The following is a 22,032-nucleotide window of genomic DNA, read 5'->3' as shown; positions in this document are numbered from 1 at the left end:
TGTAAGAGTTCCCCCGCATCCCTCCCTTTCAGGAGAGAGCAGGTTATCCTAAAAAGGACAGCCGGGCGAGATTCTGCAGACGCAATAAGAGCGGAAAAATGAGTACATTTTGCCGTCCATATCGCTACTAAATAAGTCCTAATAAAGGGTCTTAGTAGTGTTCGGTCGGATTCGGAGTTACTAGCCCTCCAACGTTGCTCTAGGCATCTCTTTTGGTGCTTCATCTCCCGGAGTTCCTTGGTAAACCAAGGGGCTCTCCTGGATCCACTGCCGTGGAGAGGCCGCAAAGGCGCAATCCGATCTAATGCCTCAGCCACCGCTGTATTCCAAGCAGCGACCAAGGACTCAATCGGATTGTGGGCAAGAGAGTCAGGTATCTCTCCAAACTTCATCTGAAATCCCAATGGGTCCATCAGATGCCTGGGGTGGAACCATTTAATCAGCTCCACCTCCCTGCAGTGTGGGAGTAGCTTCCGAAAATCAAGCCTCAGCAGGAAGTGGTCTGACCATGACAAGCGTGAGATCTCTATCCCCTTCAGTTCCAGATCACGTCTCCACTGCCCTGAGAGAAACACAAGGTCGAGTGTGTGTCCCGCCATATGAGTCGGACCCTGAATTACCTGGGTCAAGTCCATGGTTGTCATGGAAGCCATGAACTCCTGGGCCCCATCTGAGCGTTCACCAAGAGATGGCAGGTTGAAATCTATAAGTCTGAGGAACTCAACCGCCAGTCCGGCTACTGACTCTAGGAGTGCAGGCAGGGCTGTTGTGCAGCTGGGAGGTAGGTACATCAAAAACAAATCCCCTTGACCCCCTAGGTCCAACTTCACAAGGAGGGACTCACACCCAGCAGTCTCTGGAGCAGGGATCCTGTGAGGAACTAATGACTCCCGGATAATAGTTGCCACTCCCCCCCTTCCTTGGTGTGGTGGTTGTTGGAGCACCTGAAACCCTTCTGGGGACATTTCTGAGAGGGGGACTCCTCCCTCGTTGCCCAGCTAGGTTTCAGTAATACATGCCAGGTCTGCCCTCTTGTCTAATATTAAGTCCCGGATGAGGGGAGCTTTATGAATCACAGACCTGGCATTTAGCAACAGCAACCTGAGAGCAGGGCCCTGACTTCTCTCATCACCTGGTCCTTGACTTGAGCTTTCAGGCCCGGAACAAGGGATCGCTGTGACATAGCGAACCCTCCTTCCACGGTAATGGCTAGCTCTGTAGCTCCCATCGTACCTGCACCTCCCAGTTGTAACCACAATGCTCCAGCCCACCCCCATCCCTGTAGACCCCCCCCCACATGATTACCCATGCTGTAACACAATATTTTATTTTTATTTGAGGAGATGTCAGCTTTTAAGGAAGATCACTCAGGAAACCAACTCTATAAGTTTTTGGGATTATATTTTATAGTCATGAAGACTGATTGTATTTTCCTTTCTCTCCTTTGTATAAAAAGGGAGGTGAGTTAACTTGGAGATAGTTTGTTTTTTGTTATGCTTTCCTCATTTCCTGGAGCAGGTTGTCAGATTTGTTTTTGTCATTGCTATGTAATTTTCCACTTGCAGGCATGATGTTAAGACATGTTTGTTTAAGCATGATTTGTAAAATAAGAATAAGATAAAAATCCAATCCAAAATGGCAATAAGGAAGAAATGAGATTGATTGCAGCCAATAAGGCCTATTGGATCAGAAACACTTTTGAGGTGAAGAGTTCTGGGGGAACCAAAAAAATCCACTGATCCAATGAAAGAAATCTGTGTGTGTGTGTGTCTGTGTGTGTGTCTGTGTGTGTGTGTATGTATGTATGTATGTATGTATGTAATATATGTGTGTGTGAGAGAGAGAGAGAGAGAAAGAGAGAGAGGTTTTGTGCATATATAACAGGAGTTATGCTAGCATCACAGTAGTGCTATAATGACTTTGTCAATATACTTCCTTTACTGCCAATTAAAAAACACTTCATTCTTTATTTTTATTTGCTTAGCGGAATATATGATTTTTATGCTTCCCTGTATATCAGTGGTTCTCAACCTGTGGGTTGGGACCCCTTTGGGGTTGAATGACCCTTTCACCAGGGTCACCTAAGTCCATCAGAAAACACATATATTTGATGGTCTTAGGAACCGAGATACCATTATTCTCTGGTTAGGGGTCACCACAACAAGAGGACCGGTATTAAAGTGTTGCGGCATTGGGAAGGTTGAGAACCACTGCTGTATATGCTGTGCCCTCCCAATGGGGTTTTCAGTTTTTCTTCATTTTATGGATATGACTTTTATCCCTCCAACCCAGTTAAATTGTGAAATTAACAAATACATAGTGAGGTTTCCCATCCTATCAATCTGTCTTAATATGTGTGCTTCTTACAGATCAAATGCTTACTTTATAAGAAGTTGTTGATATAAACAGTATATATATAGGCATGTGCTTCGGAGGCTCGGTTTCAGTTATGGAACAAGCACAGGCAAGAGAAAAAAGTTGACTGTTTAAAGGGCTCTTTCCACTTGTAGGAACCGCAGCACGGCAGCGGTACTCCTTTCACCTTAGGCTCTGCATTTTATTGCCTGCCGAATTGCTTTCTTGCTTGTGAGTTGCTACAGTGTGGCAGTGGAACAGTTCCTCTCTCCTGTGTTTGAAATCCTTTTTTGACAGATCTGACTTTCACTGCTAAGGGGAGAGGCTGCACAACTGGAGTAGCACTATTCTTAATGAGATTGTTGCTTCACCCGCAGCCACAGCATTTGCCTCAGCATTGACAACACAAGGAGCCATTTTGTGACAAGGTTCTCTTTCCTGCCTTTTTCCAACGGGTTTTACTGTGCACAGGCTACCTGACTCAGAAGTATGGGCAGTCTTCTATTAGAGGCGGTTAATTTGTGACTAGACAGCTCATTGACAGAGACAGGATTTCTCATTAGACTTACAGAGTGGGGGATTTGGGTCCTCTAGACCACTCCCATGTCAATGAACTCAGCCAATTCGAATTCTGGGCTTGTGTGGGGAAAAGCCTTAAAAGGTCATCTAGACTCACCTCAAGTGACTAACCCCAGCCAATTCCGATTGGGAGGAGATTTATTGCTGAATTTTACAGGCCACAGCTGTGGCAATTGAGTGGTGATTCATATCTATAATCACATTCCTTCTAATGCCAAGGTTTCAGTGATCCAGCAAGAATGGCTGACAACAGCACTTTGTCATGCATGGATCAGGCTGACTCTTCTCTGGGGTCTGAAGTTAATACTAATGCTGTTACCAAGCCTAGGTCAGCTAGCGTAGCAGCAGCTGCTAAGATCAAAGCTAAGGCCAAGGCTCAAAAAAGAGCCTCTAGAGTGTTTATGTTTATGTTTATTTATAGGCCGCCCTTTTCCCTGAGGGGACTCAGGGCAGCTTACAACTTATATAGGAAGGGGAAACATAAAATGACATATAGGACAATACATAATTAAAAGAATAGAGCAACATTCATCATTCGGGCAGGGATGGATTATAATCTTTAACCCCAGGCCTGACGGGATAGCCAGGTCTTGAGGGCTATGCGGAAGGTCTGGAGGGTGGTGAGGGTACGAATCTCCACGGGGAGATCGTTCCAAAGGGTCGGAGCTGCTACTGAAAAGGCTCTCCTCCGCGTAGTTGCCAGTCGACACTGACTGGCAGATGGAACTCGGAGGAGGCCCAATCTATGCGATCTAATAGGTCGCGAGGAGGTAATTGGCAGGAGGCGGTCTCTCAAGTACCCAGATCCACTACCATGAAGGGCTTTGTAGGTGGTAAGTAGCACCTTGAAGCGCACCCGGAGATCAACAGGTAGCCAGCACAGCTCGCGGAGGATAGGTGTTATGTGGGCGAACCGAGGTGCACCCACAATCACTCGCGCGGCCGCATTCTGGACTAGCTGAAGTCGCCGGATGCTCTTCAAGGGCAGCCCCATGTAGAGCACGTTGCAGTATTCCAGCCTAGAGGTCACAAGGGCCCGAGTGACTGTTGTGAGAGCCTCCCGGTTCAGGTAGGGTCGCAACTGGCGCACCAGGCGAACCTGGGCAAATGTCCCCCTGGTCACAGCCGACCGGTGGTAATCAAAGGTCAGCTGTGGATCCAGAAGGACTCCCAAGTTGTGAACCCTGTCTGAGGGGTGTAATATTTGGCCCCCCAGCCTGAGTGATGGAACACTGGCCAAATTATTGGGAGGAAAACACAACAGCCACTCGGTCTTTTCCGGGTTGAGTACAAGCTTGTTAGCCCTCATCCAGTCCCTAACGGCTTCAAGACCTGGGTTCATCACGTCCACCGCTTCATTGAGTTGGCATGGGGCGGACAGATACAACTGCGTATCGTCCGCGTATTGGTGATATCTTATTCCATGCCTCCGAATGATCTCGCCCAGCGGTTTCATGTAGATGTTAAATAGTAGGGGGGACAGGACCGACCCCTGCGGCACCCCATATGTTAGGGGCCTAGGGGTCGATCTCTGCCCCCCCACCAACACCGACTGCGACCTGTCCGAGAGGTAGGAGGAGAACCACTGCAGAACAGTGCCTCCCACTCCCACCTCCCACAATCGTCGCAGAAGGATACCATGGTCGATGGTATCGAAAGCCACTGAGAGGTCAAGGAGAAGTAAGATGGAGGCATGGCCTCCATCCCTGGCTCTCCAGAGATCATCGGTCAATGCGACCAAAGCGGTTTCTGTGCTGTAACCAGGCCTGAAGCCGGACTGGAATGGGTCTAGGTAACTGGCTTCCTCCAAGGACCGCTGAAGCTGGGAGGCCACCACCTTCTCAACAACCTTCCCAACAAAGGGGAGGTTGGAGACTGGATGGTAGTTGTTAAGAACGGCTGGATCCTAAGATGGTTTCTTCAGGAGGGGTCTCACCACCGCCGCTTTAAGTGCAGCGGGGAAGTGCCCCTCCCGAAGGGAGGCGGTAATAACCGCCTGGATCCAGCCCCGTGTCACCTCTCCGCTGTTGGCAACCAGCCAGGAGGGGCACGGGTCCAGTACACAAGTGGAGGCACTCACAGCTCTCATGGTCTTGTCCACGTCCCCTGGGGCAACATCCTGAAACTCAACCCAGCGATGGTCTACCGAATTATCCACCTGTGCCTCAGCTGGATCTGCAAAAGTGGAGTCCAAATCCGACCGAAACCGAGCAACTTTGTCCGCTAAGAACTGGACATAGTCTTCAGCCCTACCCTGCAAGGGGTCCCCCGTATCACTCCTATTTAGGAGGGAACGGGTTATCCTAAACAGGGCGGCTGGACGGGACTCAGCGGACGCAACCAAGGTGGCAATATAAGATCTTTTTGCTGCCCTAAGTGCCCTGATGTATTCCTTGGCGCAGGTTGTTAAGAGTGCTCGGTTCGAATCGGATTTATCGGACCTCCATAGGTGCTCTAGGCGTCTCCTCCGGCGCTTCCTCTCCCAGAGCTCCTCGGTGAACCAAGGTGGCGTCCGGAATCCGCTGCCTCGGAACGGCTGTAGTGGTGCAATCCGGTCAAGAGACTCCGTCGCTGCTGAGTTCCAGGCAGCAACCAGAGTCTCCACCGGACTGTGGGCGAGGGTATCAGGAATAACCCCAAGCTCCGTCTGGAACCTCAAGGGGTCCATAAGTCGCCTGGGGTGGAACAACCTGGTCGGTTCCTCCTCCCTACAGTGGGGGTTTGGTCTCCGAAAGTCAAGCCTCAGTAGGCAGTGGTCTGACCACGACAGGGGTATGATCTCATTACCCCTCAGACCAAGATCACAAATCCACTGCTCCAAGAGGAATACGAGGTCGAGCATGTGACCCGCTGAGTGAGTTGGGCCCCGAATTATTTGGGTCAAGCCCATGGCTGTCATGGAAGCCATGAACTCCTGCGCCCCATCAGAGTGTTCACCGAGCGAAAGCAAATTGAAATCCCCCAGGACCATAAGCCTGGGGAACTCAATTGCCAGTTCGGCTACCGACTCGAGGAGCGAGGGGAGGGCTGCTGCAATGCTGTTGGGAGGCAGGTACATTAACAACTCACACCTGACAAGCTCCGGAGCTGGGATCCTACGAGGTGCTAGAGACTCTCGGATAACAATAGCCACACCCCCACCCCTTCTCTGAGCTCTCGGCTGATGAAGCACCTGAAATCCTTCTGGCCACATCTCTACGAGGGGGACTCCTCCCTCCGGGCCCAGCCAGGTTTCAGCAATACATGCCAGGTCTGCCCCCTCGTCTAAAATTAAGTCCCGGACGAGGAGAGCCTTGTGAACTACAGACCTGGCATTTAGCGACAACAGCCGGAGACCAGGGTCCTGATTACTCGCGCCATCTGGCCTCGGAGTGGGACTCGTAGGGCCGGAAGGAGGGATCTCTGTGACGTAGCGAACCCTCCTTCTCCGGTAATGGCCAGCCCTAAAGTCCCCGCCATATCTGCCCCTCCCCGTTACGACCGTAATGCTCCGGCCCACTCCCGTGTCCGTGGTCCCCTCAACCACACCTATAGCTCCCGCATTCCCCGGCAGGCCCTCCGAATCAAACACACTCATTCGTTCACTCATACAATCCCCACGAGTGGAGGAAAAAGCTGCCAAGCACAGGCAAAAGGCCTTAGATCGTGAATTTAACAAGATCAACAAGCTATCTCAAGGCGATCTAAAACTGCAGGAGCCAAGCATGCATCTACAGTTTGGTCGCCTGATACTCTCAGTCAGCAAGTTGACAATGTTGAATTGGACACAGCAGCTGGTCCATCTATTTCCTGGAACTCTGGCAGGGCTTTGTCCATGGATAGAAGGTCTAATAGCATTTGACCATCGATTACACAGCAGCATATATTTCTTTCTAATGAATTTGGCTCTGCAGGACCTGGACAGTGTTTCAGTCATTGTCCCCAAATCCATGATAAATTCCTCCTGGACACAAGACACATTTCTTACCTTGGTTGGGTCTTTGTCTCCTTTCTAGGGTCTAATGTATCCTTCCTGACAGTCATGGCATATGATTGGTATGTTGCCATTTGCCATCCACTGCACTATGAGACAGTGATGAATCAGAAAGCCTGCACTGAAATGATGATTCTGGTTTGGTTCGCAGATCTTCTCTATGGAATGTTGCATACAATTGGCACATTTTTAATCCTTTTTTGTTCTAATGTGGTCAACCAATTTTTCTGTGAAATTCCAAAGTTGCTAAAACTATCCTGCTCTGGCTTCAATCTAGTTGAGGTTGGATTTCTTTTGGCCAGTATCATTGCAGGAATTGGTTGTTTTACTTTTATAATTGTATCTTATGCTATGATCTTCAATGCAGTGCTAAGAATCCCTTCATAACAAGGAAGGCAAAAATCCTTGTCCACTTGTATTTCACACCTTATAGTAGTATCTATATTTTTATTAACTGGATTCTTTGCCTACCTGAGACCTTCCTCTAAGACCACTTCTTACCTAGATTTTGGGGTGACTGTTCTATATTTGTTTCTTCCACCCTTGTTCAATCCAATCATCTATAGCATGAGCAATAACACTATCAAATTTGTTCTTTCTAAACTGTGCAGATTTTGAAAAAAAAATATTGTGGTTTCCATTATTCTCACCACAATTTTCCATTTTTCTTTCTTTTTCTTTAATTCTCTGAATAAAAGATTAGGTTAAAATGGGAGACATAGCTATGGGGAGGGATAACCTCTCAATAATTAAACTAAAAGTTCTACTCAAATAATGGTAGAACTTGAAAGTTGTTTAGCAAAAATTATATATCTTTATTTATTATCACTGCACTTTTTAGATGCTAAATGTGATGTTTGGCAGTTCTGCCATGGCACAGGTTGACAACCCCATTTTTAAAAAAATTGAAGTAAGCATTGTGGTATAATGTGATTATGGAAATAAATAGTAAGTGCAAGGAGGTTTAAATTATGCCATCTATTTTCCCATTGGCTTTCCTATATAAAATTGGCTTTTCCTTATCATGCATAAATTTTATCAATGTGTCCTATATCCTGATTTAGAAGTGTGGAAAATACTCTCTGAACTTTGTGATTTTCTTTCAGATTTTTCAGTACCAAATGAAGTAACATCATCAGTGCATAGACAATGTTACCTAGTTTGGAAATGAAATGTTTGCAATGAAACTATCAATCTCAAAGAGCACCAAAGTCCCCCACAATTCAATGCTGAGCTACAAATTTCTATCACTGTGGAAAACACCTTCTAGACAAAGATGGTAGAATGTTACAAATGTTTCCATATTTTATTTAACTACATGCCTTGTTTATCTGATAACCCTCTTTAATATTCAATCTTATTTTAATTTAACATTAATTTTCCTCTATTCATTTCTTCTACCTTTGCTGGATCCAATCATCCATAGCATCAAACATAGGAATATGATATATGTGGAAATGCTCTTCTGTGATTCTGGATTGATTACTTCATTACAATTGCTGAATTTATTCACCCAGGTACACTCCTGGGAGATAAAATCTTTGAAAGAATTATATTGGAACCATATTAGATGAATCTGGTAATGTTCATGGAATTTAAGGTTTTAGCAGAATCTGGCTATTTCTTCAAAACAATGATGTGTGTATGCCATGCCAGTGCTACTCAAGTTCTTCTACATGTAGATGTAGGGGGGGGGGACATAATGCACATGTGAAGGGGGAGAAAACCTACATCACAATGATATGACACTATTTCATAATTTGCCCCACTTTTCCATCATGAAAGGGTTATTGGAATAGCAAATGACATATAAAGGAAGGATAATAGATTATATGTCTGTAGTGACAAAAAGTGAAACAAGTTCACCCTGTAAAACAAGAACACCCTATAGAGCAGTTAAACACATACATGGCTTGTATTTTTCCTACCCTTTTCAAGCATTAAAGAAGTGGTGAGAGAAAAGATGAATAAGGAGAAGCCTAACACCTGAACAAAGTTGTCTCATAAAGAAGCTATAACTCTATTTTAAATTTAATAGGAGGCACTAGAAGTTTTTATCCTGATAGTTGTTATACAGCCATGTGGAAAAGTAACTACAATCTGTGTTCTATGGTTTTAAATATTATGTAAAGGTAAAAATCATCTGGTCCTTAGCAGTAGGAAAATACAGCCTCACATGAACAACAACACATGATGCATTACACCTTGTCATCCCTTATTTTGCAAAAATTAAGCAAAAATTTAGAAGCCACAGAAAACCATAGAATTAAAAGAGGGTGTAGTTACTTTTTCACATGACTGTATATTCAGCTATTTATTTGCAGTGCATCTTAATATCAGGTATCGAGTTGTTAGCAATTTGCAATGTTTTTCTCCAAGATGATTCAACAGGAAGATGCATTTAAAATATATTTCAATATGGAACTATGTGTTTGATCTATATATTAAAATATACTACATTATGAAGAGAGCAATGTCAAATTTGGATCAGTGCTAACTTTTCAAACACTTCCAAAGTTCCTTTTGTTTCTCTCAAATCTGAAGAAATAATGAAACATTATCCCTATAAATAACCAGATCTACAGAAATTAAGTTGTGTAAGAGAGACCAATTAATGAAATAGAAACCATAAACAATACTATAACTTAAGGTTAGTGGTATAGGCTATAATAATATAACCCTGAAATCTTGACAGTGTTTCTCTTTCCCTCCTTCTCATATCAGACTCAAAATAAGCCCACTTTGATTGTTTTCTTTTTTCCATCTTAGCATATCTTTTTGTAATAGTGCCTCATATTTCCTTCAAGCTTATGTCTGTACTCTTCTATACCATAATGGAGGAAAAAATTAGCCCATTAATTTGCTCTAATTTATTTATTTATTTATTCATCTATTCAATTTGCTTGAAAGTTCTTGAAGATAACAGAATTTGAATTCAAGAAATATATAAATTAGAAAAATAAAATTTACCTCAAAAGATCACATTACATTAAATCAACAGTAAACATCAATTTATCTGGAGACAAGGTTGAATATTCTCCACTTGTTTATCCATTCTATAACAAATATATATTGGGGGAAGTTGGATTGGAAAATGAGTATAGTTTTAAACCAGAAGGAAGAAATATCAATGTCATCTGCCACATTGATAACATTATTCTGATAGCTCTAAGTGCAAATGATCTGCAAGCTCTAATCATGAAAGTCAAGGAACACAAGGAAAAAGTGGAACTAAAACTTAAATATGAAGAAGTTGTGACTAAGGGCAATATGTATATTAACTACCCACAGGATTGGCAATTGATAGGGGTTTTCAGGAGAGGTATAATGGTTTTCTGGAAGCCATCATAACAGTAGTGATCACAACCAAGACAAAAGGAATTTGTGAGGAGACCAATTTCTTGGAATTTCTCCAGATAAGGAAAGGATATGAAATCACTCACATATACTCTGGATGGGCTGGTTCTTATGAGGAGACCACAGAATGAAAATCTGTCAATTGCCCAAAAAGTTTGGAGACCCCTAATTTAATTCATGGTAGAGCCCCATTTAGTTATTACATGTTGTAGCATTCTCATTCTTAGCAAATAATAATAATAATAATAATAATAATAATAATAATAATAATAATAATAATAATAATAAAACTCCGCCATTGCCGGATTGCCAATGCCAAATCCGGCGAAACAACTGGCCACTGTGATACAATTGTATAATAATAATAATAATAACAACAACAACAATAACAACAACAACAACAACAACAACAACTCCGCCATTGACAGTCCCAAGCCCGGATGAGAAAGGAGGAAGGTTGGGGTCAGGTTGGCATCTGGTCCCGTAAAAAAAAACCCGCCAACCCATACAATATGGTGAAAAAAACAAATAAGAATTCCATACCGCAACAGTCGTCGCGCGGGTTAACAAGGGCCGCGGCGGATGTTGGGGTCCCTGGACATCCGTCGACAAGTGGGCTACAAGTGGACCAGCCAACAAAATGACAAAAAAATAGTGCAGATGAAAACCGTGCCATAATGGCCTGTTACTACAACTCAGAGCCAGAAAAAAGAGGCTATTTAAAGCGAATGTATGAATTATGGAAACAACAATATCCAGATTCAAATGTTAGTGAACAACGACTAGCAGATCAAAGGCGATTTATTATACGGAATAAAGTGTTTAGTGAAGTTGAACATGAGGAAATTCAGGCAGGTTGCAAAACCCAAAAAACAATATCACAAGCGGAAATAACTGATATTCAAGACACAACTAAAGACATTATAGTAGAACTCCCAGAAGAAGCTCTCGGGGAGGAAATAACATAACCACCACTAGAACCAGTTATCACTGAACCAACTGATGAACTAACTCAAAAACAAAAAGAATTGAAGGATAAGATCATGGAGCATTTTCTGCTTAATGAGGAAAGGCAATGTTTACCATCACTAAAAACTGTGCCTAAGAAAATTTTGGCCCCTATCATGAAAATGGTTAATGCAGTGTTTTCAACAATTGAACTGGGATCCATCTTAGAAACAAACCAGTTAATGTACAGCGCAGCTGTAATAGTCAGTAATGAACTAGGCATTAAAATTAAAGTACCTAGTCACACAACAGAAAAAGCATCAAAGCCAAAGTGGAAAATCCGTTTAGAACAAAAAATCAAAAAATTAAGGGCAGATGCTAGTAACTTAAAGAACATGCATGAGCAACGGCTTAAAAACAACAAAATCATAGATCGGCTAATCAGGAGATATAGTTTGGATACAAGAAACATCAATGAAGCTGTAGAGATTGTAAAACAGCAGATAACAGCAACAGCTAGAAAAATTGAAAGATATGAGGCACGAATCATCCAATATAAACAAAATCAGCAATTTCGATCAGACCAACGGCGTTTTTATCAAAGTCTTAATGTAAATGGTGACACCAAAAGTGAAAAACCAGAAAAACAGGCCACAGTTGAATTCTGGAAAGAATTGTGGGAAAATGCAAAGGACTACAACAAGGAAGCAAAGTGGATACATGACTTTGAGAAAAGCATTGGCAACAAACAAATGCAAGTATTAGAAATAACAACTGAGATGGTCAAAAATCGAGTTAAAAAGGTAAAGAATTGGACATCACCTGGAAAGGACCAATTACATGGTTTCTGGCTCAAATATCTGACCAGTTTACACGCAATATTGGCCAGGCAACTGAATGAAATTTTACAAAAGGGCCAAATTGATGAATGGTTGACAACTGGAAAAACATACTTGATTCAGAAAGATGCAACTAAAGGAATAACACCTGAAAACTACAGACCAATAACATGCTTGCCAACAACCTTCAAATTACTCACAGGCATTATTGCAGATAACATGATGGATTATTTGGAAACAAACAACATCTTGCCAGTAGAGCAAAAAGGCAACAAAAGAAGGAGCAGGGGCACAAAAGATCAGCTTCTAATTGATAAAATGGTATTAGAAAATTGTAAGAACAGAAAAACGAACTTGAATATGGTCTGGATTGATTACAAAAAGGCATTTGACTCACTGCCACATAGTTGGATCATAAAATGCTTAGAAACAACTGGCATTAGCAAAAATATTACATCCTTTACTGAAAAGGCGATGAAACAATGGAGAACTGAGTTGGCAGTAGGGAATGAGATCTACGGAATGGTTAATATCAAGTGAGGAATTTTCCAGGGTGATTCACTTTCACCTCTTCTCTTCATCATCGCAATGATCCCACTATCAGTAATCTTAAAAAAAAAATGAAATTAGGCTACCAAACAGCCAAAGAAGCTGAAAAAATTTCACATTTACTATATATGGATGATTTGAAACTCTATGGAAAGTCAGAAATAGAAATCCAATCATTGACAAACACAATCCGAGTATTCAGCACCGATATTTCAATGCAGTTTGGCATGGAAAAATGCGCCACTGTATCCATAAAAAGGGGCAAAATCACTGCATATGAGGGAATTGAAATGCCCAATGGCCAATTAATTAAATGCAAAGAAAATGGAGCCTACAAATACTTAGGCATTCTGCAGTTGGATAACATCAAGCATGGAGAAGTAAAAACTATTGTCAGGTGAGAGTACACCAACAGAGTTAGGAAAATTTTGAAATCTAAATTGAATGGTGGAAATACAATCAAGGCCATAAATATCTGGGCAATACCAGTTATAAGATACACAGCTGGTATAGTTAACTGGACACAAGCTGATTTGGACTTTTTGGACCGAAAAACCAGGAAACTAATGACAATGCACTACAGTTTACATCCACGTGGTGATACTGATAGACTGTATCTGCCCGAAAATCAGGTGGCAGAGGATTATTACAAGTGAAGCAAACAGTTGAAGAAGAAAAACATGCACTGGCTGATTATTTAAAAGAAAGTCAAGAACATCTATTAATCGAAGTAAAGAACAAAAATCTACTGAAGGCCCAACAGACGAAACAAGAATACAGAAAAGATGTAATAAAATCAAGACTGGAGAGTTGGCAGAACAAAGCACTGCATGGACAATTTCTGGAAAAAATAAAAGATAAAGTGGACAGTGAACAAACTTGGTTATGGTTAACAACAGGTACATTAAAGAAAGAAACAGAGTCACTAATCCTGGTTGCGCAAGAACAAGCTATCCGCACAAATGCCATTAAGGCCAAAATCGAAAAATCCTCTGATGATGCCAAATGCAGACTTTGCAAAGAAGCTGATGAAACTGTTGATCACATACTCAGCTGCTGTAAAAAAAATTGCACAGACTGACTATAAATTGCGGCACAATTCAGTAGCACAAATGATCCATTGGAATTTATGCAAAAATTATACTATTAAAACAGCAACAAACTGGTGGGAACATCAGCCTGAAAAAGTTACCGAAAATCAGATGGCCAAGATCTTGTGGGATTTCTGTATACAAACAGATAAAATACTGGCGTATAATACACCAGACATCGCACTTGTTGAGAAAAATAAGGTGACAATCATAGACATCTCAATACCAGGTGATAGCAGGGTCGCCAAGAAGGAATATGCAAAAATCGCAAAATACCAGGACTTAAAAATCGAAATTCAATGTCTATGGCACAAACCAGCAGTGGTAATTCCAGTGGTAATCGGCACACTGTGTGCTATTCCAAAAGCACTGGAATTACAATTAAAACAGTTAAAAATTTACAAAATCACCATCAGTTAAATGCAAAAAGCCGCACTACTTGGAACTGCACGCATATTACGAAAATACGTTACGACGTCCTAGGTCCCTGGGAGGGGCCCGACTAGTAACCAATGCCAAATCCGGCGAAACATCTGGCCGCTGTGATACAATTGTATAATAATAATAATAATAATAATAATAATAATAATAATAATAATAAATGCAAAAAGCCGCACTGCTTGGATCTGCACGCATATTACGAAAATATGTTACGACGTCCTAGGCCCCTGGGTGGGGCCCGACTAGTAACCAATGCCAAATCCGGCGAAACAACTGGCCGCTGTGATACAATTGTACAATAATAATAATAATAATAATAATAATAATAATAATAAGAACAACCACAACAACAACAACAATAACAATAATAATGGAGAAGCTAGCACTGGAATTTTACTAGTATTTGAGAGCTTATCATTAGATTAAAAATGTTGAATAAAGAAGTGCATAATAAACATTTAAAAATGTTTATTAGGAAAAGAGTAGGAAAAGAGTGAATGACATATCATTTATTTTATGTAATAGAGGAAGAGTATGCCATGCAAAATGAATTCATGGAAATCAATGTCACAAGATATGAAGATAATCAGAAAGTAAGAGGCTATTAAAATGGAGGGTAAAATCTCTTAAAAGCTGAAAATAAAGTAGCATGTTAGGAGGCTTGTCCCAGAACAGGCTTCATACAAGTCTTCACAATTGATCCATGTTTGAAATGCTGGCATTCTTCAGATCCAATTATGAGAAGTTAATATGCAATAGGATAATTGCTACCAGAGCATTCTAAATAGCTATGGAATTGCAAATTGTTCATGATGCTAACAAGCATGCATAAATTAGCTTTAATTTATTGCCCATGTGGCTTGGGACACACAAAATTATATCCATACACATTTTAAATATAAACCTCTTATTACACTGTAGATGTGCTTCACTTCCTGAAAATGAGCAACATACCATTAATTTTTTGATAGATCACTTTTTAATATTACAAAGAAAAATATTTTATGAAGAAAAATAGTAAATCATAAGAAAAAAACTAATTGCTTTTTTCCCAATAATTTAGCTGACTTGACTATATGTAAATCTTGCTTCTATAATTTGCAGATTTAAAAGAAGATTCCATCACCTTTTTCACAAACCTATGCTGTGATATAGAACAAGATATGTTATTTGGGAGAAGACAACACAGGATTGTTTTTCTGGAAATTTCAACCTGAAACATTGGATTTAACATAATCATGAATCAGAATAAAGAATAGGAGTATCATACAAAATTAGGTACTATTCCATTTTTATCATTTTACCATTTTTTCAAATGCTGAGTTCAGAGATTGTAAAGATATTTACAATTTACAAAAATATATATCTCAAACCACCATGCATAAAAGAGAATATTTAAATGAAATTTCCAGGATGGTAAGATTTCAAACTGAATTTTTATTCTTTTTTAAAAACGTTTTAAGTATTATGGTTGGGAATGTGCATCTACATTGTTGAAAGAAATGCTGAGGTGCCAGAATTCATAGCTGTCATATATTGCAATATGTTGATTCCGTTAAGAAGCAATTGAGAAAAAGTATTTCTTTATCACATAAACACCCTTGCATGTGCGCTCTCTTTCACACACACAAAAACACAAACAAAACAATGTGGTGTTTTCTGTCCTGAAGATTTCAAGTAAAAAATTTATTTTTATATTTATTTGCTAGATTTACAAGCCCTTTCCTCTAAATGCGCAAAGTATATACAAAGCACATCCTCCAATTTTCCAACACTACCACAAGCTTGTATAAGTGGTGAGAGATTGTGACTGGTTCAGATATTCTCAGTAAACTTCCATAGTTGAAAATGGACTGGGACAGAATTTTCTTAATCCTAGTATTCCTTTTGAAAAGTACATGAATTAACAGAACTGGAAAGTGGGAAGAAGAAAGTATTGAGGTTGGTGTTTGGTTCTTGAGTATAGATAGATATAAATTGACAGCGTAGTCTAGTTGGTATTGATATTTTCCAAAGGGTGATTTTCTGTTTATTATTTCCATGCTTTATGTTTCTTTTTGTTTTCTCAATATCAAAGAGCTACTTCTCAAATTTTGTCTAATTGCACCTCTCTCCTCTGCTTCCCTGCAGTTTTGCCATACAGCTTTGTCATAAATAAAACATGGATAATCAAACTGTAGTGTCTTACTTTTTGCTCCTGGAATTCTCAAAAAGTCGACATCTGCAGATTTTATATTTTTTCATGTTCTTTCTGTTATATTTAGCAACTCTAACCACAAATCTTCTCATCATATCTGCAGTAGCTTCTGATCATCGATTGCATAGGCCCATGTACTTCTTTCTAATGAATTTGGCACTGCAGGACCTAGGCTCTGTTTCAGTGATTGTTCCAAAATGCATGATGAATTTCCTCCTAAATACCAGATACATTTCTTACTTGGGTTGTGTTGCCCAAGCATTTTTCTTTATCTCCTTTGCAGCTTCTGATTTCTTCCTACTCACAGCAATGGCGTATGATCGGTATGTTGCAATTTGTAATCCACTCCAATATGAGACATTGATCAGTTTGAAATCCTGCACTGAAATTGTGGGTCTAGTTTGGATTGTAAGTTTTCTCTATGGTACGTTGCATACCACTGGCATATTTTCCAGCTCTTTGTGTTCTAATACTGTAAACCAGTTTTTCTGTAATATTCCACAATTGCTTAAGCTATCCTGCTCTAGAATCAATTTAATAGAAGTTAGGATTATTTTGGTCAGTGCCATTGTAGCACTAGCTTGTTTTACTTTTATTATCATATCATATGCCATGATCTTCAAGGCAGTACAAAGAATCCCTTCTGAACAAGGAAAGCTAAAAGCCTTATCAACTTGCATTCCCCATATTACAGTAGTATCTATCTTTATATTAACTGGATTCTTTGTTAATATGAGACGTCCCTCTGACACCCCATCTGATTTAGATTTGGCTTTGACTATTCTATATTCCCTTCTTCCACCCCTCTTCAACCCAATCATCTATAGCATGAGGAATAAGAATATAAAAGCTGTCTTCTTTAAATTGTGGAGATTCTGAAATGTTGTTTTAATGTTGTTTCTATTCTGTTCAGCAAAATTATATTTTATTGTCTTTCTTTGACTGTTCTACATAGTTGGGATGCAGGGAAATTTAGCTCTCAATCCCCCCAAAATAATAGAATATGTAATTTATTTTAACACACTTTTGATATGTTAAACATGGATGGAATGGGGATCAGGTGCAATGCTATTAAGGAAAATGTAATGACAAGGAGGTTTTTCATATGTGTGCTATTTTTTCCTATGTCTTTCTGTATAAAATGAGCTTCCCCCTTTTAATCAATGTGTCAACTTTGCCAGTGTATTCTACATATTGAATTTGAAGACAATGTGGAAAATATCTTCTATGCAAAAGTCCTCTTCCACTAGTTTTCCCTCACCTTACATTTTTTAAAATATTTTTGCATGTTTTTTACTTGTCCAAGGACTTTCTTTAAAGTTTATTCTTACTTAGATTAAAATTAAATTTCCCATATCCATTTCTTTTTACCTCTGCTGCCAATTACCTCCACTAGACCGATACGATCGCATAGATTAGGCCTCCTCCAAATTCCATCATCTAGCCAGTGTAGACTGGCAACTACCTGGAGGAGAGCCTTCTCGGTGGCTGCTCCGACCCTCTGGAATGAACTCCCCGTGGAGATTCAGACCCTCACCACCCTCCAGTCCTTCCGCGCCGCCCTAAAGATCTGGCTGTCCCGGCTGGCCTGGGGTTAAGATTCTAACCCCACTCAAATTTTTGTGGCTGTTGTGTGTTTTTTTTAATATGTTGTATTGTCTGTATGTTGGAAATTGTTTGTCCCCCCCCCTTTTTTTTTGAACTGTGAGCCGCCCTGAGTCCCCCCAGGGAAAAGGGCGGCATACAAATAAAGGGAAATGAAATGAAATGCTCAATCCAATTATCAATAGCCTCAGAAATATGAAATCTATTCTGTCTAAAAAAAAATGAAATATGAGTTCTGTGGCTTTAAATGTATCACTTTGCATATTGAACAACAAAATAAATGCAGAAAGATTGAATAAAACAAAAAAAAACTTTGCCAAAAATCATTCATTCTTTGCCTTTCTTCTTTTCATTATGGAAGGTTTATTGGGATAGCAAATGACTTGAAAAGGAAGGTTAATCATTTGTTTGTCTCCAGTGGCAAAAGAGAAAAAAAATCATAATTTGATAAATCGTCCTATTATGAAGTTGAACATTTACAAGACTTGTAGTCTACTTATTTTTTTACTTTTTATGATTATATTTTCTTTGAAGTTTCCATTGATACTTGATTCTGCAGCCATCACATAACTGCTCCAATATAAAATCAATATAAATATAACTTGAATGGAGATTTATTCATAATTAGAACATTGCCTTTGTCCTAATAGGAAACAAAAAAGACAAGCACCACATATTTTGAGGTAGTCCTTGTGGATGGAATTATGACAGTTGGAACCTTGGTAATTTCTGATTCTGCTATAGAAAACTGAAAATTATTGGACAGTATCTGTCATTAGATGTGCCATAGGGACACAAATTTTTAAGGATGGGTCTTGCTCAGATTTACTGCATTTTTGTTTAGCCTTGCAAAGGAGCTCTTGCTGTAAACCCAGAGAACTCAAAAGTGAGGGATTAGTAGATTGGAATGAATGAATATGGTGGAATTACTGATAGCAACCAAGTCTAAGGATGGCAAAGTAATGTAAAAATCTAGTATTTGAAATCTAACCATGGAATCAATTCAACAACTAAATTAAAGTTTTCAAAATGACAATAAAGGGGGAAAACACTTTATGAAAAGCAAAAATTGATAACTACCTTAAAATGTAAGGTAGTTAAAATGTAAGGTAGCCAAAGAAAATTATGGACATTTGAGTTTTGGTGATCTTATAGTATTAGTAGTTAGAGTAGTGGAAGAAATAAGACCTATACAAAACTTAGACTACCTTTATAGTGCTCTGAAAATTAAATGAATGGCATTATAATGACATGTGCCTAAAACAGTTACAAGATCTTCATTAGCTACAGTCTATAAGATATGAGGATGACTTTATACTCTACATAGAGTAGCACAATGTGTTTCAACCTGGAGAAATCATAGAATTCATGATAAATAATTCATGTTAAACATGTTAATTTTTTTTTGCACTCTGCAAACCTCCCTCCCCCCAAAAAACAGTTTTTCATGAAAATGGGCCAGTTTTTTTAAGCCATAAATAGCCTTGGTGGGGCTTGCAAAGTGCTCCTGGGGGATGGGAGGCAAAAAGGAGCAAAAATGGCCCGTTTTTCATGAAAACGGGCCTTTTTTGTCAAATAAATTGCATAGAGGCTTATAGAGTAGTGCTGGAGGCTGCTGGGAGGGGGGGGGATGGCCCACTTTTTGCTCCTTTCTGCCCTCCCCAGCCCCAAAAATTCTCTGAAAGCCTCCGTAAGGGTATGCACGACCATTTTGTTGAAGGTTTTGGAGGCAAAAAAATGCTGTATTCAGTGTATAAGATGCACCCAGGTTTTCAGCCTCTTTTTTTTTAGTAAAAAAAGGTGCATCTTATACGACAAAACACAGTATTTTGTTGTGTAACTACTGGCATTCCACTTGGTTTCTGTAGGTTTCCTGATATTTATTTTCTCCTTGTAATTGGGAGAATTATTATCCAGTTCTAGATATGTGGACATACGTAGCCAAGATCAATAACTGATTCCTGCTGGAATGCTGCTATACTGAAAATGCAAAGGGATGCTTCTTGTAGGTATGCTTCTTGGAGTTGAATGTTTTGAATGAGTTCAAATTTGCTGTAACTGCATGGGAATTAGGGTCGAGGACCGATCCATCAGGATGCATTCCCTCCAGCCAGTTCCACTCTGTTACCCAAGCCACCCTGAGGATGATCTGTTATCAACTTCCTACCTCAGAGTTCTCATGGTACCACATTGGCTATTGGTAGCACCATATTGGCTATTGGCGAGTATGGAGCACTGGGTGAGGGTTGACCAGGGGAAATTAGCTTAACATTTTGCACCAGAATCTCCAGATTCCACATGACTTCTCTGCTGTCACTTCTCTCAGTAAAAGAACCTTTTGAACTATGATTTGTTTCAAGAGTCATGCTTTCCTAAGAAGATAGCTGAGAGAAGATAGCTGAAGATAGCTAAGCTCTTCCCCTACATGTGGCATGCATGATAGAGGGTGAGATTTTTAAAAACTGGAGATCAAAGAGAATCAAAATTGATGAAATATTTGCCAGGGAAGTCTGGGCACTTTTATCTTTCAACACTCGCAATTTACTCTGCTGCCATCATTCTGTTAATAATTTGAGGTATTATTATTCTTTGTGATATGCTAACTAATCCTGGAGGAAGCTGTTGTGTTCTTAATGATCAATTAAATTAATGAGGACACAGAAGTCAGTGTTATTCACATTTGCTAACTATGTTAACAAGCACATATAAGTCAGTTTCATTTTGGTGTACAAATCTCTTGAGAGAAATAAAATTAATCAACATTCAGAATAGAAATACCTATGACTGCACATAAATGTTTCACTACATGAAAATTCATGGGACAGCATTGACCCAGTGATAAAAACAGATTTGGAGAGATTTCTACATAGACTTTAAATAATGTATTAACAATTAGTATCTGTGATACAGATAATTGTGATACTGATAATTATGAAGAATGAAAAGCAGTTATAATTTGCAAAACTTTGGACCAAACCTTCATGCATGAACTGAACCTTTATAGCTTAATTAGCAGTGGCAAAGAAATCTCATAATCTATCTTTATACCGACAAAAAAACCTGGTAAATATGATTTTATTTCTCTGTTTTTAAACAAGTTAAATATTATTGTTTAATATGTGCTAACATGGCTTTCAACATTGTTGAAAAAAATACTGTCAATGTTCAAAGGTTCAATAATGTATGTCTCATTTCTGTCTAAACTCTACTACAAACATTGTTTGTATTTGATAGGATATTATTTTTTCAAACTGAATTTTCTTTTTTTCTGATTGTTGGATAACAGGATTTATTAATTTATTCTGCTGATATTTGAGTTCTTTTGATTAAATGTATTTAACACTGATATAATTGTGTGTTTGAATATCAAAATAGCAGTTATGTTGCAGCTTAAGTTCTATCATTTTCTATTCAATACTATGTTATTAAACCATGTTTAATAAACTTGTGTTTATGTATTAGTTTAAAAGCTTTTTGCGCTACTATTTTAGCCTAATTTGGTAGGGAAATTGAAATAAAAACAGTGCCATCATTTACATAAACACATATATACTCAGAGATTATGCAGGGAGGAAATGTGTGTTCTCAAGATTTCCAAGTAAGAGATATAGCAAATTATTTTTAAATTTATTGGATAGATTTACATTTCCTTTCTTCTAGAAACACATGGGAATTCTCCAATTTAACAACACTACCACAAACCAACAAGAGTTCAGACAAATTATGATGGATAAGTTCTTCTGATTTATCTTTCATTGATCAAAATGGACTTAAACCAACTTTGTTCTACCCTTAGCCAATGGTTTTGAATACTACATAATAACACAACTTAAAAGACGAAAGAAGGAAAAATGGCTGATGGTTGGTCCTTTAGTAAAGATGGATAAAAATGGGAAACAGTGTACTCTGATATGACCATCCTACATTTCTTCTTTCCATATTGTGATCATTCCATCCATGTTTTCCGTTTTTTGATCTTTTCTATTCTTACCACATAGTAAAATGCCACCTCCAAAATGTTTATCTAACTGAATCTCTCTTCTTTATTTTCTTGCAGTTATGCCATATTTGTCATAAATAAAACATGGAGAATCAAAC

General features: G+C 39.5%; 1 protein-coding gene across 1 annotated transcript; it reads left to right on the top strand.

The window, feature by feature from the left end:
• Positions 1–16,281: 16,281 nt before the first annotated feature.
• On the top strand, positions 16,282–17,208 carry LOC116521498 (olfactory receptor 14A2-like). Its single transcript, XM_032236165.1, has one exon. The coding sequence runs from the start codon at positions 16,294–16,296 to the stop codon at positions 17,206–17,208; it is 915 nt and encodes a 304-aa protein (XP_032092056.1). The 5' UTR covers positions 16,282–16,293.
• The last annotated feature ends 4,824 nt before the right edge of the window (positions 17,209–22,032 follow it).

Source organism: Thamnophis elegans, chromosome Z (assembly GCF_009769535.1).
Source record: "Thamnophis elegans isolate rThaEle1 chromosome Z, rThaEle1.pri, whole genome shotgun sequence".
NCBI classification, from domain to species: Eukaryota; Metazoa; Chordata; class Lepidosauria; order Squamata; family Colubridae; genus Thamnophis; species Thamnophis elegans.
Note: the sequence above shows the minus strand (reverse complement) of the source record. Positions and strands in the feature narration are given on the sequence as shown.

What these genes read in the sequence shown, in the direction of transcription:
- LOC116521498 (XM_032236165.1), top strand. Translation starts at nt 16,294, where the DNA reads ATGGATAATCAAACTGTAGTGTCTTACTTTTTGCTCCTGGAATTCTCA.